The sequence below is a fragment of the Hemitrygon akajei genome, chromosome 28, assembly GCF_048418815.1.
Source record: "Hemitrygon akajei chromosome 28, sHemAka1.3, whole genome shotgun sequence".
NCBI lineage: Eukaryota > Metazoa > Chordata > Chondrichthyes > Myliobatiformes > Dasyatidae > Hemitrygon > Hemitrygon akajei.
In genome coordinates, this window is record NC_133151.1 from 40,759,902 (window position 1) to 40,777,150 (window position 17,249).

The 17,249-nt window shown below is 53.8% G+C and overlaps 1 protein-coding gene across 1 annotated transcript; it reads right to left on the reverse strand.

Annotated features, from left to right (window-relative positions):
* Nucleotides 1-227: 227 nt before the first annotated feature.
* Nucleotides 228-16,771, reverse strand: LOC140717821 (cathepsin F-like). The gene is made up of 12 exons (XM_073031543.1): nucleotides 16,701-16,771; nucleotides 15,943-16,083; nucleotides 15,154-15,220; nucleotides 14,569-14,682; nucleotides 13,414-13,577; nucleotides 12,407-12,503; nucleotides 9,715-9,795; nucleotides 7,576-7,695; nucleotides 5,639-5,703; nucleotides 2,290-2,380; nucleotides 1,097-1,155; nucleotides 228-987 (listed from the first exon to the last, which is right to left on the reverse strand). The coding sequence occupies exons 2-12, from the start codon at nucleotides 16,042-16,044 to the stop codon at nucleotides 916-918; spliced, it is 1,032 nt and encodes a 343-aa protein (XP_072887644.1). The 5' UTR covers nucleotides 16,045-16,083; nucleotides 16,701-16,771; the 3' UTR covers nucleotides 228-915.
* Between the last annotated feature and the right edge of the window lie 478 nt (nucleotides 16,772-17,249).

Here is a 17,249-nt window from a genome sequence, read left to right on the forward strand (position 1 = left end):
CCCACAGATTTTTCTCAGCTCCCGTGAGTATTTGTCGTGAGCCAGCATGACGGGTGTTATTGTAGTGGGGACAGGTGACGCAGGCAAGTGGTCTGAGGCGAAGTGGCTGACAGTGTCTTGGGTTGCTCGCACTGGAGGTCAGAAGCGGGAGAGGGGAGTGTCGGGTGTTTGAGGAAGGAGAGGATTGTTTCCCGGAGGCAGCGCCAGACAAACTCAACCAGTCAGAGTGATGCTTCAAGTCATTTTATTAAGTCTTTGCAAAAGCCACAAAATTGCAGAGCTTCTTCAACCACAGAAAGGTCAGGGTGGAAAACAGCAGGGAAATGAACCAATCCCTTCCCAAGGAAAAGTGTTCCACTGGAAAAGCTCTGGGAAGGAATCCATTCATTCCAAACGGAAACATTCCAACTGACAGCCCCGTGATCTAAGGAAATTGATGCCTTGAACCCATCCCTTCCACTGAGCCAGAATTCCAACGGGACCCGCCTCTCCCAAGACCAAACCACTCCAGTGAACACAAGCGTTCCCGATGGACGGCGTCATGGCCGCCTATTCCACTCTCTACGTAGCTCGGGGTCTCTGACCGGTGCCTCCCTGAGAGGACGGGGTAGCCTTCCATACCAGGGCTCACCCTAGCAGGGTGGAGTCTGCTGACAAGTCTAAGCGGATCGGACTCGCGGTGGGGGCGGCCATGGGGTCTGTTAGAGAGCCGAAGATGCTGCTCAGTGTGGCCGAGTGACTGGAATGGGGCTGGGTAGAAATGGGCCGGGGTGGGTACCTGATGGTGTGTGTGTTGGAATGGGTCCTATTTGTGCAGAAACGCCATGCCAAGCTGCAAAGGTGGAGGAGCTTCTTCCCGTCGCCTCGCCGCCTCCGATCGCCCAGGGCTGCAGCGACGCGCCCAGAGCGCTCGACTTAAACAACTGGGGCCATGGGGAAGCGGTTCACTCCACAGCACTGTTCCCCAAGGTACAGGCGGAAATATCCCTGTCACGGAAAGTGGAATGGAAGAGGTTAGTGAGTTCTTGTGTAGCGAAGCGTGAATGGGATCTCATCCTGCACGGAATTTTCTGACTTCTAAGCTTGAAAAACTTACCATTTCACCCCAGTTCTGTCCCCAGCTGTTCTTGACGATCCAGTACGACGTCCCCTTTTCTGAAAAATCGAAAAACGGACGGAGTGAGCTTCTCCTCCGATTCAGCGGCCGCACCCCCCACTCACACGCTGAGCCCCGCGACGCTGGTCCGTTCTCCAGGGGACGGGTGCTGGAGTAGAGAGGGACCCGACGCACGGCGTGCGGAGGTAGGAGAGTCTCAGACCCGGCATTCGATGTTGTTCATAGGGGAACCACTGCTGGGCACGCCGAGGGCGTGGGGAACCAGGAATGGGAGAGAAGTCAGAGAGATTTACTCTGGGTGGTGGACGGGGGCATCTAGGAAAAGATTCAATGATTAGATGGGAATAAGTAACACCGAGCATTAATCAGAGATGAATCTATAATCGAAAGAATTTAACGTTTAAATGTGGAACAACCCTCGCTCCTGGACCCGGGCTCTGTTGCGCGCAGATACGCTCTTGCCACTGTGTGTCTATGCGCGTTGCCATTAAACGAAGACTCTGTTTGCATCGCAAGGTGGAAGGCGGGAGGGTGAAGGGGATCCGGAGGGAATTTTTCCCTTGGACGAAAATACTGTAACAGCATTGGACAAGTAGTTGTATCACGGAGGTAGAGGAGGCCAGTGCAGGCAAATGGGATCGGTGAAGAACAGAGATGAGGAGGAATTGATTTATCCGGAGTGTGGTGATTGGCCAAGCCAATGGGGATATTTAAAGCAGAGTTCAACAGGTTGCTTATTAGTATGGGTGTCGGGGAGAAGTGGGAGAATGGGTTTGGGAGTCATGATAAATCAGCCACATTTGAATGTCGGAGTAGATTCGACGGGCCGAATGGCCTAAATCTGCTCCTACGTCTTATGGTCTTGTAAGGTCGAGGTGCTGGTCGCCGTGTGCGAATACTCGCAGTGCGTGGGGGGGGGGGCGGGGGGGGATGCGCAGGGAGTAGGATACAGAGATGGACAATTAGTAAAGGTCTCTGATTCTCGGACATGAGGAATGGCACAGCGCCCCGCCCACGGCACGGCGCCCCGCTCACGACACAGCGCCCCGCCCATGGCACAGCGCCCCGCCCACGACACGGCGCCCCGCCCACGACACAGCGCCCCGCCCACGACACGGCGCCCCGCCCACGGCACAGCGCCCCGCTGATCGGAGACGGGAGGTGGTACTCACGGTAGCCGTATCCCACAATGCACGCGACGAGGTTCAGCCTGTTCATAGGGCACCTGTATGCGCTAGCACGGATTATTCCACCCCTGTAGGTCTATGGGAAAGCGAGAAAAGATAGGCGTACTCTTCGCACACGGTCTCACGTCCTGTCGGTTAGGACGGGAGCTCGCTCAGCATCGGGGATGAGCCCCGGGAATGGGAACGCGAGGTGCATTCGGAGCCAAAATGGGCCAAACCATGGGACACGTGGACAGGCATACAAATAGAGAGATGGCCCGGAGTGACGAGATTGGATGGTAAGGACTTGCTGGACTGTAGGGCTGTTTCCACGCTGAAGGGTTCGAGTGAGAGAACGCGGAGAGAGGGGGGCGACCTCCAGTGAGTGAGTGAGAGAGAGTGAGAGATAGAGACAACAGAAAGTCATGGGAGAGGACTAGTGAGTGCCTGTGAGAGAGAGAACAGAGGTAAATTGGGAGATGACCTCTACTGAGTGAGAGAGATAGACAGAGAACCATAGAACATTACAGCACAGAAACAGGCCTTTCGGCCTTCTTGGCTGTGCTGAACCATTTTTCTGTCTAGTCTCACTGACCTACCTGCACCTGGACCATATCCGTCCATACATCTCTCATCCATGTACCTGTCCAAGTTTTTCTTAAATGTTAAAATTGAGCCCGCATTTACCACTTCATCTGGCAGCTCATTCCACACTCCCACCATGCTCTATGTGAAGAAGCCCCCCCCCCAATGTTCCCTTTAAACTTTTCCCCCTTCACCCTTAACCCATGTCCTTTGGTTTTTTTCTCCCCTAGCCTCAGTGGAAAAAGCCTGCTTACATTCACTCTATCTATATCCATCATAATTTTATATACCTGTATCAAGACTCCCCTCATTCTTCCACGCTCCAGGGAATAAAGTCCTAACCTATTCAACCTTTCTCGGTAACTCATTTTCTCAAGTCCCAGCAACATCCTTGTAAACCTTCTCTGCGCTCTTTCAACCTTATTAATATCGTTCCTGTAATTCAGTGACCAAAACTGTACACAATACTCCAAATTTGGCCTCACCAACGCCTTATACAACCTCACCATAACATTTCAACGCTTATACTCAATACTTTGATTTATAAAGGGCAATGCACCAAAAGCTCTCTTTACGACCCTATCTACCTGTGACACCACTTTTAGGGAATTTTATATCTGTATTCCCAGATCCCTCTGTTTTACTGCACTCATCAGTGTCCTACCATTTACCTTGTATGTTCTACCTTGGTTTTTCCTTCTAAAGTGCAATACCTCACACTTGTCTGTATTAAACTCCATCTGCCATTTTTCAGCCCATTTTTCCAGCTGGTCCAGATCCCTCTGCAAGCTTTGAAAACCTTTCTCATTGTCCACTACACCTCCAATCTTTGTATCATCAGCAAATTTGCTGATCCAATTTACCACATTACCATCCAGATCAGTGATATAGATGACAAATAACAATGGACGCTGCACTGATCCCTGTGTCACACCACTAGTCACAGGCCTTCACTCAGAGAAGCAATCCTCCACTACCACTCTCTGACTTCTCCCACTGAGCCAATGTCTAATCCAATTTACTACCACGCCATGTATACCTAGGGACTGAATCTTCCTAACTAACCCCCTATGCGGGACCTTGTCAAAGGCCTTACTGAAGTCCATGTAGACAACGTCCACTGCCTTCCCTTCATCCACTTTCCTTGTAGCCTCCTCGAAAGACTCTAATACATTTGTTAAACATGACCTACCACGCACAAAGTCGTGTTGACTCTCCCTAATAAGTCCCTGCCTATCTAAATACTTGTAGATCCTATCTCTTAGCACTCCTTCCAACAATTTCCAATAAAGATGAGAGAGAGAGTTGGGAGAGGACCTTTAGTGAGCGAGTGAGAGAGAGAGAGAACAGGGAGAGATGGGGGGTCCTCTAGTGAGTGAGAGATAGATAGAGATAACAGAGAGAGAGTTGGGGAGAACCTCCAGAGTATTTACATCTGAGTTCCTGAGGCTCACCCGGGATTGCACGACTGACATAGTGAAAACCGAGTGGAAGTTACTGACATAAGCTTTCAACAGCGCCATCTACACCCCCAGAAATGGAGGTCCTACTTTGCTGCCGAAAGCGTCCGAGCTTGACGGCCTGAAAGTATGATTCGTAATATTCAGTGCTGACTGCTTAAAAAACCCTAAAACTCCCATTAAGTTGTCGTTTCATGTGCAGGGATGGTGGGCGATGTTTGGGCATTTGACCGTCCACAATATTCCATCTGGGAATTTAAGCTGGAGGGGGCAGTGTGTTTTTTTACGAGGTCGAGTTGCGAGCTCGACATCAACCCGGCTCGGATGGAGAGCGCGCTCGGGAGCGGTCCGTCTCTGGACGTTCCCGAGCCCGGCGCTCATCTCACCGCGCCAGTTTCACGGTGAATGTTGCTGTCTTGAGGCAGCACCTCCAGTATACACTAGGGCTGGGTTTCTCTGACACAGTCGTCGCGTTTAAACTCTGGCTTCCCTGAGGACGCCACCCGAGTCCCGCTCGACAGCGCTGCCGGACTGTATCGAAGCCGTGGAGACCAGCAGCGGTCCCGTGGCATCTGTGCGGGGTGGGGAGGGGAAGAAATGGTCGCAGAAGGGGAGAGTGTTGCGTCAGGGTTTAGAGGACGGGGCCCAGTAGATTCCCAGAGGTGAATGGGGATCTCGACGCTTTTCGTACATCGAGAGAAGATAGATAGATGATAGATAGATAGATACTTTATTCATCCCCATGGGGAAATTCAACTTTTTTCCAATGTCCCATACACTTGTTGTAGCAAAACTAATAACATACAATACTTAACTCAGTAAAAAAAATATGATATGCATCTAAATCACTATCTCAAAAAGCATTAATAATAGCTTTTAAAAAGTTCTTAAGTCCTGGCGGTTGAATTGTACAGCCTAATGGCATTGGGGAGTATTGACCTCTTCATCCTGTCTGAGGAGCATTGCATCGATTGTAACCTGTCGCTGAAACTGCTTCTCTGTCTCTGGATGGTGCTATGTAGAGGATGTTCAGAGTTTTCCATAATTGACCGTAGCCTACTCAGCGCCCTTCGCTCAGCTACCGATGTTAAACTCTCCAGTACTTTGCCCACGACAGAGCCCGCCTTCCTTACCAGCTTATTAAGACGTGAGGCGTCCCTCTTCTTAATGCTTCCTCCCCAACACGCCACCACAAAGAAGAGGGCGCTCTCCACAACTGACCTATAGAACATCTTCAGCATCTCACTACAGACATTGAATGACGCCAACCTTCTTAGGAAGAAGCGATGAGCAGTTCCAAATGCACTTACTTTCAGCAGGTCCGCATTTACTGAGACGACGATGGGCCCTCTTGTGACCACCCACCTCTTCATTACTGAAGGAGAAAAAGTGAAACGTCACAAAGAGGAGAGACGTGGCCCTTCAGGCCGTCTCCCACCATTCTATCCCCCACCCCTCAGCTTGAACGCCGCGCAGACAGTACGTTTTCGCGGATTTACACTGCAGGGTTTTTGGCCTATCGAATTGCGCCCCGTCTCCCCGCAATCCCAAACCCCACCTCGCCCCTAGTTCCTATCTAGCTTGTTCACATGTCCCCTCCCTCCGTCATTCCCAGCCTCACCCGCACACCGGATGCGTTAAAAAGAAGGGAAACCTGACCCTACAGTTTCTCCGTTCTAAAACGATGCCTCTCTATTCTGAGACCGTGTCCTCTGGTCTTAGACTCTCCCACCATGGGAAACATCCTCTCCACATTCACTCTCTCGAGGCCTTTCACCACTCGATAGGTTTCAATGAGGTCTCCCCTCATTCTTCTCAATTCCAGTGAGTACAGAGACGCCGAACGCTCCTCATCCGACAGACCTTTCAATTCCGGAATCATTTTCGTGAACCTCCTTTCAATCTTCTCCAGTGTCAGCACATCCTTTTTTAGATAGGGGACCCAAAGCACCAAGCCTCACAATACACCAAGTGAGGCTTCGCCAGTGCTTTATAAAGCCTCAACATTACCCCCTTCTTTTATATTCTAGTACTGAAACGAAAGCTGACATCCTAACGCAAACACACACACACACACACACACACACAGACACACACACACACACACACACACACACACACACACACACACACACACACACACACACACAGACACACACAGACAGACACACACACACACACACACAGACACACACACAGACACACACACACATACACACACAGACACACACACACACACAGACACGCACACACACACACACACACACACACACACACAGACACACACACACACACACACACACAGACACACACACACACACACAGACACAGACAGTTAGACAGACACACACACAGACACACACACAGACACACACACACACACACACACACACACACAGACAGTTAGACAGACACACACAGACACACACAAACACACACACACACAGACACGCACACACACAGACAGACAGACAGACACGCACACACACACACACACACACACACACACAGACACAGACACACACACACACAGACAGACAGACACACACATACACACACAGACACGCACACACACACAGACAGACAGACAGACACACACACACACAGACAGACACACACAGACACAGACACACACACACACAGACATGCACACACACAGACAGACAGACACGCACACACACACACACACACAGACACACACACACAAACACACAGATACACACAGACAGACAGATACACACACACACACACACACACACAGACACACACACACAAACACACAGATACACACAGACAGACAGACAGACAGACACACACACACACACACACACACACACACACACACACACACACACACACACACACACACACACACACACACACACACACAGCGCTAGTGATCGGATGGAATGCGGTTCTCTGGGGCTGTTGGGCAGCCCCACTACCCGCTGAGCCACAGCCAACGGGCCAGCCTCTGGACCTCGTAAAGCGGCTTCCACAGCGAACCCACGGACCTGCCACATCAAACCGACTACCGGTCACGCCCTCCCCTCCTGTCTCTGGCGGGATCCGGAAGTGTGCAGGACGGCAAAATCGACCCGGTTTATAAAGTTCTCCTCACTCCCCCCCCCCCCACCCCGCTCCACCATTCTCGTCGAGTCGGGTATGTGTAGGGGGAGAGAACTCGAGAGCGAGAGGCACCGCGCTTTTACCCCCCTTCCTCACACTCTAAACCCCGGATACTCGCCTTGTTCATGAGGTCTGATGCATCGGTAGTACTTAAACTTGACGACACGTTGCTGGCGTACCTGCCTGCACGTACACCTCTTGGCCCTGTAGGGGTATTGCCTTTGAGACATCAACCCCCCTGTTAACAGAAAGCAGGATTAACTCCCTCTTCTTCAATTCCACCTCGCCTCCCCACAGACCGACCGTCCACAACCCTGAGGGGGACAGAATTCCAGAGATTCACCCCTGCCTCCATGTTTGGATCACAGGGAGGACCACGGCTTTGAGCTAACTTTTTAACCTACTCTAATTTCAATCTAACCCTCCCTTTACACACAACCCTCCATTTTCTCTCATCTAAGAGCTTTTTAAATGCCCCGAATGTATCAGCCTTTACCACCACCCCTGGCAGGGATCTCAAAACACTTGCCACAAGATGGTCCTACCCGCCTGAGTTTTATCTCCATCTTTAACTCTCCTGTAGCAGGTAATCTGCTTCCCTTCCACCCTTCGTTTCCCCTTCCGATGAACGCTGTTCTCTGGAGCTGTTGGGCAGCCTCATTACCCACTGAGCCACAGCCAACGGGACAGCCTCTGGCCCTACGCTCACCCCGGTAACACCTCCCCCACCCCGGGCACTTTATAATGCCGTCCTCCGTCACCTCCTCCCATCAACTCCCCGCCTCTGTCGCTATACTCTTCCCCCCCCCCCGTTCACTCCCCCTATCACTATCACCCCCTCCCTCGCCTGTCCGCTGCCAGATCTTGCCTCACTCTTCCCCTCACCTGTTTATACTTTCTATCTTTCTGTCCATCACGATCGAAAGGCCGATAGCCCCCACCCCACCCTCAGCCCTGTTATTCAAGCCGCTCTGCATCATAAAGCGACCATCCAACTACCCTCGCCAGTCCAGATTGCCTCGGGGTCCACCCCCACCAGAGGCGATCTGTGATCTCAGGTTGAATGAGTCTTTCCCCAAAGCCCTTCCCCTAAAATCTCCGTCCTCCATCGCAGGAACAGCCCGTTCCCCACCGGCTGGTAACACCCCACCGGTCAGGCAGCATCCGTGGAGTCAAAGTGTCACTCTGGACCTGACATCAGTGCCACGAGGGGGTGCAGGGAAGGGTTGTGGGTGGGATAAGTGAATGGGCGTGCATCCAGTTTTGGGTTATTGATACCCGATGGTCACGTGTAAAGAGCTACAATGAGGAGTGCACTCAAACGCGGGAGGAACTCAGCAGGTCTGGGAATGGTCAATTCGTTCCTGTCTGTAGACGCTGCCTGACCTGTTGAGTTCCTCTAGCATTTCGACTTCCCACATCTGCAGGATATCTTGTGGTCAGGAGGCACGGTGAGAAGCTTGTGTCATCCAGACAGATCACTCCATACGGAACTACACTGAGGGAACAGAATGAAACTGACGCAGGGCAGAGCGGAGCCGCAGTGGTTAACACGGCGCTTCCCGGTCCGGGTTCAACTCCCCCCACTGCCTTTAAGCAGCGAGCGCGTTCCCGTGGTCCAATGTTCGGCCCGAGCGCGCTGGTTTCCTCGCTCGGTGGGCAGTGGAAAATCGCCCCGTGATTAGTCTCGGGTTGAGTTGCTGGGCGGCGCGGCTCGAAGGGCTTCCTCCACGCCGTGGAAATAAAAATAAAACGAAGTGTTGCAGTTACTGACGAAGTGCTGGGTGGGGAGGCAAATCGAGAGCACGGACCACGAGGAGGGAGACCAAGAGCTCGTCGCAACAGCGTGGAAGCCATCCTGGAGCCTGGTGATACATTTCAGTCAGCTGCTGTGGCTTCTGCCTGTTTTTGTCTGGGGGGGGGGGGGTGGTGGGTGGTGGAAAAGAAACTGGGATGGGAGAGGTCCTTAATTATCCTGGTTGCTTCGTCGAGGCAGCGGGAATTGTGGATGGGGAGGCCGATTTGAGATCAGAAGGTTGGGAAGGAGTAAGAATGAGGAGGGGGACAGTAGATAACGGCCTCCCCCTCGCCTTATTCAAGGGCTTTCGATGCTACAGAGGGAGGACAATAGACAGTAGGTGCAGGAGTAGGCGATTCGGCCTGCTTCGGGGAGAGGTTCGTGATTCCGTGTTACCAGTGGGGCTTTCCGTGCAGTGAACCAGTCTTAATACGGCAGAAAGACAGAGAGCATGCTCACCCAGACGTTGTATAGCGGCGAGGGCGGTGAAGGGATAACCACCTAAACAGCCCTTGTCGTAACTGTCACAGTCCAGGAGCTCTGTGGACCGAAACCAGAGGAGACATTGGTCACGGCGACAGGAATGAGGTGTGTGTGTGTGTGTGTGTGTGTGTGTGTGTGTGTGTGTGTGTGTGTGTGTGTGTGTGTGTGTGTGTGTGTGTATGTGTCTGTGCGTGTGTGTGTGTGTGTGTGTTTGTGTGGGTGAGTGTGTGTGTGAGTGTGTGACTGTATGTGTGTGTGTGGGTGAGTGTGTGTGTGTGTTTGTGTGGGTGAGTGTGTGACTGTATGCGTGAGTGTGTGTGTGTGGGTGAATGTGCTTGGGTAAGTGCGCGCGTGTGTGTGAGGGTTGAGTGTGTGTGTGTGTGGGTGAGTGTGTGTGTGAGTTTGTGTGGGTGAGTGTGTGTGTGGTTGAGTGTGTGCTTGGGTAAGTGCGCGCGTGTGTGTGAGGGGTGAGTGTGTGTGTGTGTGTGAGTGTGTGTGTTTGGGGTGATTGTGTGTGTGTGTGAGGGGTGAGTGTGTGTGTGTGGGGGGTGAGTGTGTGTGTGAGGGGTGAGAGTGTGTGTGTGTGGGGGGGGTGAGTGTGTGTGTGTGGGTGAGTGTGTGTGTGTGGGTGAGTGTGTGTGTGAGGGGTGAGTGTGTGTGTGTGTGTGGAGTGAGTGTGTGTGTGTGTGGGGTGAGTGTGTGTGTGTGGGGGGTGAGTGTGGGTGTGTGTGTGGGGTGAGTGTGTGTGTGTGGGGGGGTGAGTGTGTGTGTGTATGTGTGAGGGGTGAGTGTGTGTGTGTGTGTGTGAGGGGTGAGTGTGTGTGTGTGGGGGGGTGAGTGTGTGTGTGAGGGGTGAGTGTGCTTGGGTAAGTGTGCGCGTGTGTGTGAGGATTGAGTGTGTGTGAGGATTGAGTGTGTGTGTGGTGTGTGTGTGTGTAGGTTGATTGTGTGTGTGTGAGAGTTTGTGTGGGTGAGTGTGTGTGTGAGTGTGTGACTGTATGTGTGAGTGTGTGTGGGTGAGTGTGTGTGTGTATGTGTGACTGTATGTGTGAGTTTGTGTGGGTGAGTGTGTGTGTGAGTGTGTGACTGTATATGTGAGTGTGTGTGCTTGGGTAAGTGCGCGCGTGTTTGTGAGGGTTGAGTGTGTGTGTAGGTTGATTGTGTGTGTGTGTGAGTTTGTGTGGGTGAGTGTGTGTGTGTGGTTGAGTGTGTGCTTGGGTAAGTGCGCGCGTGTGTGTGAGGGGTGAGTGTGTGTGTGTGAGGGTTGAGTGTGTGTGTGTGTGAGAGTGTGTGTGTTTGGGGTGATTGTGTGTGTGTGTGTGGGTGAGTGTGTGCTTGGGTACGTGCGAGCGTGTGTGTGAGGGGTGAGTGTGTGTGTGTGGGGGGGGTGAGTGTGTGTGAGGGGTGAGTGTGTGTGTGTGTGGGGGGGAGTGTGTGTGTGTGGGGTGATTGTGTGTGTGTGGGTGAGTGTGTGCTTGGGTACGTGCGCGCGTGTGTGTGAGGGGTGAGTGTGTGTGTGTGTGGGGGTGAGTGTGTGTGAGGGGTGAGTGTGTGTGTGTGTGGGGGTGAGTGTGTGTGTGTGGGGTGAGTATGTGTGTGAGGGGTGAGTGTGTGTGTGTGTGTGTGTGTGTGTGTGTGAGGGGTGAGTGTGTGTGTGTGGGGGGGTGAGTGTGTGTGGGGTGAGGGTGTGTGTGTGTGTGAGTGTGCTTGGGTAAGTGCGCGCGTGTTTGTGAGGGTTGAGTGTGTGTGTAGGTTGATTGTGTGTGTGTGTGAGTTTGTGTGGGTGAGTGTGTGTGTGTGGTTGAGTGTGTGCTTGGGTAAGTGCGCGCGTGTGTGTGAGGGGTGAGTGTGTGTGTGTGAGGGTTGAGTGTGTGTGTGTGTGTGAGAGTGTGTGTGTTTGGGGTGATTGAGTGTGTGTGTGTGGGTGAGTGTGTGCTTGGGTACGTGCGAGCGTGTGTGTGAGGGGTGAGTGTGTGTGTGTGGGGGGGTGAGTGTGTGTGAGGGGTGAGTGTGTGTGTGTGTGGGGGGGAGTGTGTGTGTGTGGGGTGATTGTGTGTGTGTGTGGGTGAGTGTGTGCTTGGGTACGTGCGCGCGTGTGTGTGAGGGGTGAGTGTGTGTGTGTGGGGGGGTGAGTGTGTGTGAGGGGTGAGTGTGTGTGTGTGTGGGGGTGAGTGTGTGTGTGTGGGGTGAGTATGTGTGTGAGGAGTGAGTGTGTGTGTGTGTGTGTGTGTGTGTGTGAGGGGTGAGTGTGTGTGTGGGGGGGGGTGAGTGTGTGTGGGGTGAGGGTGTGTGTGTGTGTGAGGGGTGAGTGTGTGTGTGTGTGTGTGAGGGGTGAGTGTGTGTGTGTGGGGGGGGTGAGTGTGTGTGTGAGGGGTGAGTGTGTGTGTGTGTGTGAGGGGTGAGTGTGTGTGTGTGTGTGGGGTGAGTGTGTGTGTGAGGGGTGAGTGTGTGTGTGTGTGTGGGGTGAGTGTGTGTGTGAGGGGTGAGTGTGTGTGTGTGTGGGGGAGTGAGTGTGTGTGTGAGGGCTGAGTGTGTGTGTGTGTGTGTGTGGGGGGGGGTGAGTGTGTGTGTGAGGGGTGAGTGTGTGTGTGTGTGTGTGGTTGGGGTTGGGCCGAATCACGCTCCGGAGCGCCAGGGGGTGGGGGAGAGGTGCTATCCGCGGGATTACCTTGCTCCGAGAGGACGTTCAGCACTTTCGTCTTGATGTACCACTGCGACTCGAGACTGGCGACGCACCCGAAAGCCCAAGACGCAGAGCACCTCCCCTGCGGGGGGAGATGACAACATACATATGTTTTGTCTGTTCCCGTCACCGCAATCTGTCCCCCTCCCCAGCCTCCACCCACTCCGCAAGTTCACTCGACCTTCCCTGTTCCATTCCGGATCCTGTCTGTGCACACTGTGACGGTTACACTCTATTCTGCGCAGTTATTCTCGTACTTTCTTCCACGTCAACACACCGAGTAATAAGAGCCTCAGACATACGAGTGGAATTAAGCCATTCGGCCCACGGACCTGCTCCGCCCTTCCTCAATGGCTGATTTGTTGTCCCTCTCATCCCCATTCTCCAGCCCTCTCACGTAACCCTTGACAGTCTGACTAACCTGCCGACGTCTGCTTCAAATACTTGTCCTCGACAGCTGTCTGTGTCAACAAATTCCACAGATTCGCCAGCTCTGGTAAAAGAAATTCCTCCTCATCCCTGTTCTAAATATACGCCCCTCCATTCAGAGGCTGCGCCCTCAGGCCCCAGACCCCCCCCCCCCTATAAGAAACATCCTCACCACATCCACTCTATCTGTGTACTCTGGTCCTAGACTCCCCCACTATAGGAAACATCCTCTCAATATCCACTCTATCTGTGTCCTCTGGTCCTAGACTCCCCCACTATAGGAAACATCCTCTCAATATCCACTCTATCTGTGTCCTCTGGTCCTAGACTCCCCCACTACAGGAAACATCCTCTCCACATCCACTCTATCTGTGTCCTCTGGTCATAGACTCACCCACTATAGGAAACATCCTCTCCACATCCACTCTATCTGTGTCCTCTGGTCCTAGACTCCCCCACTACAGGAAACATCCTCTCCACATCCACTCTATCTGTGTCCTCTGGTCATAGACTCACCTACTGCAGGAAACTCTGGAAGTCCTGTATCAGAAGTTGGAACTTACCTGGTTTTTGACCTGAGTTACTGCTCTCTGTTGACGCCAGTCGCATCGGCGTCTTATCTGACATTTTGGCAGGGGTTCGGCCACAGGTATCTGAGCCATCTCCTCCATCCAGGACGAGTCGTTCATCATTACCGGGTTGAGGTAGAACTGATTGAATTCTTCGTCTGCGGAACGGGGAAAGAAGTGTTTCATTTTAGAATTATCGACCGTTTCTGCCCAGGCGCGGACAACTCCTTTGGAGCCGTAGCGGTGTGGGTCAAAGTTCATGGCTGGTGGGCCTGGGAATGCCGGGCTTGTGATGTACTGCACTGGAACCCGTGCTTCGACCCTCTTTGTGCCCACTCTGATGCCAAGTTCAACTCTCTTTATCTACCTGCACGGGATCCACATCTCTATTCTGTGCAGGTCTAAATGCCGCTGACATGCCGATTTGGTACCGGCTTCCCGCTGCTCCTGCAAGCCCATTCCGGACACCCACCACTCTCTGTGTAAAATATCTGCCCTCACATCTCCCCTAAACTTTTCCCTTCAGCCCTTCTCAAAGATGTTGCTGTCTGGGTAGCCTGGTGTTAAAGATGCTCCCTCTTCTATTTGACCCGTGTAGCCGTGGAACAGAACCACCAGTCACTACCCCGGGCTATACTTCGTAACTTTATGAACTGCGGCCAGAGAAATCAACCCAAGTTTGGGCAACTTCTCCTGACATGTAATACTGTTCATCGAGACAGCACCCTGCGGCACTCCGCTACATCCTCTCGGATGAACACGGCAGATTCCGGAATCACAGCTTGTCACACAGCGTCTGTGGGGACGGCAACAGGGAGAGTGCTACCAAACAGAGTTCCTTTGTTCCGCAGTGGCGCAGAGGGTTGAGACACTGCCTCAGTGATCCAGAGTTCCGGGTTCGATCCTGGTCTCCGGTGATGTGTGCGTGAGTGTATGTGAGAGATCCGTGTGTGAGAGTGAGAGAGAGAGAGGTACGTGTGTGTGAACCACTGTAATGAACCAACCGGCTCAACGGGCTGAAGGGCAGGTCCAAATTCGCACAGGCCATTTGGCAGAGAGAGCAGGTGCTGTGCTGTGCGAATGTGGACCAGACTCTCCCAGAGCGGCACGGGGGGGGGGGGGAGGGGGAAGGGGGAGGGGGGTTTGTACCTGTCATGTCACTGAATTTGGTGACTCCATGCTCGGCCGTTCCTTTGTCGTCCTCCTCAAACATCTGCGCTCTCTTCATGTTCTCCACAAAGATCTGGAAACGGCGATTTTCTTCTGCCGAGAGAGAGAGAGAGAGAGAGGGAGTGTGTAAGGAGACAGAGGAGAGAGAGAGAGGGGAGAGAGGGAGTGTGTAAGGAGACAGGAGAGAGAGAGAGGGGAGAGAGGGAGTGTGTAAGGAGACAGGAGAGAGAGAGAGAGAGAGAGAGGGGAGAGAGAGAAGAGGGAGGATGAGAGTGTGAGACAGAAATAAGGAGGAGAGATGGAAAGTGTGTGTAGAAAGAGAGAGAAAGTGATGGAAGAGAATGAGTGTGGGAGGAAGAGGAGGAGAGGGTGAATGTGTAAGAGAGAGCAGGACAGAGAAAGAGGGAGTGGGGGAGAGTTCATCTCCTGACAGGGGTGTAGAAGTGGGTATTGGTGCCCAGTAGAACCCTCCGTTCCTCCACCCCTCTCTCCCTCCCCACTCCCGTTGCCCAACCCCATTCTCCCCATCCCTTTCCGGAACAGAATGAGCCGGGCTCCCCTCACCTTCCTCTCCGGCATAACTCTTGTTGTAAGCCACTTTGAACTCCTCGAAATCGGATCGCATTTGGAACTGGGGACGGAAGAAGTTCCGTTAGTCGGGAATCTGCTTCCCTTAATCCTTGTCGGTGGGAACCGCTGTGAAGGGCATCCCAGCCCTGACCAGTGAGTGCCGCCCCCGACCGCCCGCTCCCCAGTACGGACACACCCTTACTGTGGGGTGAGGAGCAGGGCGGGGCTCAGGGTTGAAGCTCTGGCCCCCAGCTGGTGTTTCCTCTAGATTTAGATGTGGTCGCACCCGCTCTGCTCCTCTGGGCTTCGGCCAGTGAAGGCAAAGGTCCCACCGGTCCCGCCCCCTTTTACAGACTCGACCATCCCGATCATTCGTCCACCTGTTCCGGCAGCTTCTACACACGGCCGAGCGACAGGAAGGGAAAGGGTGGGAGGCGGTAACTTCTACACACAGGGGGTGTTGAATCATGGGACGAGCTGCGGGTGAGGTAAGGGTGAGCCGGATTACTCCCAGGGCAGTTTGACACATCCATGGTCAGGAGGGACCGGGATGGGTCAGCACCGAACGCAAGGCAGGCAGCGTGGTCAGCAGCGACTGGTTGGGCCGAATGGCCTGTCCCTCCGAGACCCGCAGCGTTGAGACGCTCCATCACCAACGCTCCCTGTTCAGGAGCCGCCTCGGCTGCCTGGTGTCCCCAGTCGTAGGAGAGGGCGTCCGCCGGGGTCCCGACGTCCCGCTCCGAAACGGCCGAGGGGACCTCAGGGTCAGCGCGCCTCACTCACCATCTCCTCGTCCTCCTCATCATCTGGCAGAACCGCCAGGGAGGAGCACCGCGACGGGACGAGCTGGGTCGCCACCAGGCAGGCGACGAGGAGCCGGAACATTCTGATATCCGCACTCGATACCGGACAACAGAACAGGATCTGGAGTCGGGGTGAGAGTGAGAAAACAATTTAGAACCAGTGGGTGGCTCGGAAAACTGCACAAGGGTCGCCCCCTTGCGTACCACCCCACCGCAGTGTGAAGCCTCCTGCTGACCGCTCCCCACAGCGCAGACCTTCCTGCCTCAGAATGGAGAACCATCATCACTCCTCTGACCATTAGGAACCCCCTCCTTCCCTCCCGTCCCCTCCCACTCAAACCCTTCCCATGGTGCGGATTCGCCCCTCACCAGCACTGCTCCCCCACCCTCACACAGTACAGAGATCGTTCCTCATTTGCCCCTCCCGCAGTGCGGTGTTCCCATCTCCCTGACTCTCCGGGAGGGCAGATCTCCCTTAATCCCCACCTCCGGTGCAGAGATCCCTCCTCACCGGCGCCTCCCTCAGCACTGACACCAGGAGCGCCTCTCTGGACTGGGCTGGCGGAGCGGAGGGTGTTGTGGGTGGGGGAGAGGGGAGCCCTCAAAGTTCTCCCGGGACGGTGAATGACTGAGAGGGAGATGGACATCCTACGCCCCTCCCTTCAGACTGTCCCCGTTCCAGGAAGCCAGTCTCTCCAAGGATGGACACCGGCCAGTCCTGACAGCGTGCTCACTCACCACACTCGTTCGGACAACTCCAGCCGCTGTGGTGAACCGTCCACCGTCTCTTATAGTCCCTGCCTGGCCCCTTCCCCCCCCATCTGATCCTATCACCCCTCCGTCCAACGGACACCCCGCACTGATAAGGTCCTGAACAATGTTACAATCCCACTTCCCCCTTCCACCAACGGTCACCCGTCATCGCCCCACTTCCCCCGCCATCCCGAGCTGCTCAGGACGTTAGTGACCCCTCTCCTCGGCCCTCGCTACTGAATCAGGAGTCCATGTTGCTCTGCCCCAGGAGCCATGGAACTCGTTACCACTGTCCACTGTGCAGGCAAACTCACTGAGTGAATTTAGAGCGGAGGTCGATAAGTTATTGATTAGATTGGTGTTAAACGTTTCAGGGAGAAGACAGGAGATGGGCTTGAGATGGATAATATATCAGCCATGATGGGATAGAATGGCCAACCACACCTCCCTCCTCCACACACACACACTCACACACTCACACACACACACACACACACACACACACACACACACACACACACACACACACACACA

What these genes read in the sequence shown, in the direction of transcription:
- LOC140717821 (XM_073031543.1), bottom strand. Translation starts at nt 16,044, where the DNA reads ATGTTCCGGCTCCTCGTCGCCTGCCTGGTGGCGACCCAGCTCGTCCCG. An exon ending in CAAATTCAGTGACATGACAG is followed by an intron (nt 13,578 to 14,568) that starts GTACAAACCCCC and finishes CCCGTTCCGCAG; the next exon opens with ACGAAGAATTCAATCAGTTC. An exon ending in TAAATGCGGACCTGCTGAAA is followed by an intron (nt 2,381 to 5,638) that starts GTAAGTGCATTT and finishes GCTTTCCCATAG; the next exon opens with ACCTACAGGGGTGGAATAAT.